The sequence below is a fragment of the Morone saxatilis genome, unplaced genomic scaffold (assembly GCF_004916995.1).
Source record: "Morone saxatilis isolate NCDOM2014 unplaced genomic scaffold, NCSU_SB_2.0 Contig5, whole genome shotgun sequence".
Classification (NCBI taxonomy): Eukaryota; Metazoa; Chordata; class Actinopteri; family Moronidae; genus Morone; species Morone saxatilis.
Genome location: NW_023340095.1, coordinates 4,835,317 through 4,837,498, shown reverse-complemented (window position 1 = coordinate 4,837,498; position 2,182 = coordinate 4,835,317). Strand labels below are relative to the sequence as shown.

Sequence of the window (2,182 nt, the reverse complement as noted above, 5' to 3'; positions counted from 1 at the left end):
AAAAAAATAAAAATATAAAATATAAATATAAATAAATATTCGATAGAAGACATTACCCTACTTCTAGTAGGTTATTTCTTATTACATATATTGCAACCAGGGCTGCCCCCTAATAGTAGACCAAAGCGTTGACTGTCTTAAGTTGCATAGTCGCAGAAAAAAAATAACGCCAAACTCCGTTCAGAAACTGCACCATGTCACCTGGACAGAAATATCAGGGGACTGTTGCCACACCCGACCTTTGCTCTTCTTAGACAGTAAGTAGCCGGACTTTTTTTTTTTTTGACAGTTGAGATTGGTTGACACTAGCATCAGAGCTAGCATAGGAGAATGAGCACCAGAACCAGTTGCTGCAACCTGCTGTTATCCTGTGTTGACTTAAATTAACTAAATGTTCATGTAGCCTACAGTCTAAATGTGAGAAACACTGGATACAGAACGCACATACAGGAAAGTCAAAAGGGGCCCGCAGCTCAATTTTGCTCCCTAGAAGCTTAAACCAAGCATGAAGGACAATCCAAACTTTGTCCTTAATGTACCATATTTCAATGTAAGAAAAGGCTTTTACATTTTGGTCAAAGTGAGTGCATTTTAAGAACAGTGCTTTTTAAGAATTGTACTTCATTTGCTAAATGTTTCTAGACAACCAAATGTCACATTTTCTCTCCATAAGAAGGTTTTCAGCCTGTGTGCTTCGTTAGAAATTCTGCACATAGACTGTAAATGTTCCTTCCATACGGGGAAATGATGCATAGAACCGGCTGTATGTCACTGAAAGATAAGAGAAGGCTGACTTTGACATTAAAGGCATACAGTGAATGCTGCAGTTCATCACCAGACCTCTTAACGGCTTTCAGCCAATATCTGACCCACCACATTTACAATGACCTTTCATTTTAACCATATAGCTTATATTAGAGAAGCCTTGCCAGCTCAGTGTCTGCTCTCAGGGATGGAAAGAGAAGTATTACCGTTTCTTCTCCACATTGGACCACACCTGCCTCTGCTCAGACCTTTCAGCTTGTTGAGTGTCTGACACCCAATCCCAACAGCCTCATTACCGCCTGCGAAGCTATTGTTGCGACATGACAGGACAGGAGGAGGTGCCAGGCGGTTCAGCTGTGGGTCGTGGCCCGTATGAGAACTGCTGTCGGTGTGGACTTTGGCCCTGTCTGACGCCACAGCTCTCCCCTCTCTAATACGGGTTCAAGAATGCCTCCAACACAACAAAACAAACTCAGTGCGTCAAGTGCGCAGCAGAGTTTCAGCCAAAGGATTGGTTAGAATATGGATCGTGTATTACAAGTGTGTAGGGTATTACACATAACGACTAATAACACCTTAAGCAAAACTGCAAGATATTAGGCAATTTAATTTTAAGTGTAAGCCAGTTTAACGAGTCATTTTGGGGCGCCAGTATTCGGTTTGAAAATGAGTTTACGCTTTAAATTTGAAAGACAAATATCACAACAAAAACAATAAATATTATATGAAAGCTGCGGGGACAATACAACGTACTACAAGGTCACACACTGTAAAGTCCAGACAAGAATAAACTGAAGCGAGGACATATAATAGTGTGGATATGTACAAACGTCCAATTTACGCACGAGTTTCGGGGCGAAAACTTTCCCTTGTGCCGCCGTTCAACAGCTCAGGCAAACTCTGAACGCACTAAACAAAGTTAAAAATTAATATAATCTTCAGGAAGTACATTTTCTTAAGTCATCTTACCGTGTCTGTGTCTTCTGCAAGACCCCAAAAGGGCGACGCAGGAGAGCGAGACAGCGCACAAAATCCACAACTTGTTGGACAGAGCCATGCTGCTGAACAGAGGGCTGATCCGCGCTGAATGTAAAGTTTACAGGAAAACTTCATCAAGTTAAAGGGCTGAAGTTGTGTGTGTGTGTGTTTGGGTGCGTACTTCCGTTTGATAACAGTGCCACTCCACAGGCTATATGAAATTGAAATTCCCAGTCATTTCCTGGAGGTACACGTCAATATCAAGAAATAAAATATTAACTTTTAAAGTTTTCCAAAGAATTACATGGCGATATATATTTTTTTATCTTATGTCATCATACCACCAGTCTCCATTTCTTATCATTTTTCCCAAAAAAGGAGTATGGCATCATGACTTTGGCATCTCAGCAGAAAACTTGATCCTGCTGTGTAGCACACA

General features: G+C 41.1%; 1 protein-coding gene across 1 annotated transcript in view; it reads right to left on the bottom strand.

The window, feature by feature from the left end:
- tfpia (tissue factor pathway inhibitor a) overlaps positions 1 to 1,916 on the bottom strand; it is a 36,991-nt gene extending 35,075 nt beyond the window's left edge. Inside the window, exon 1 of the mRNA XM_035676388.1 lies at positions 1,735 to 1,916. Coding sequence (XP_035532281.1) covers positions 1,735 to 1,822 — 88 coding nt within the window. The 5' untranslated portion in view covers positions 1,823 to 1,916. The remainder of the gene's footprint in view (positions 1 to 1,734) is intronic.
- Positions 1,917 to 2,182: the final 266 nt, after the last annotated feature.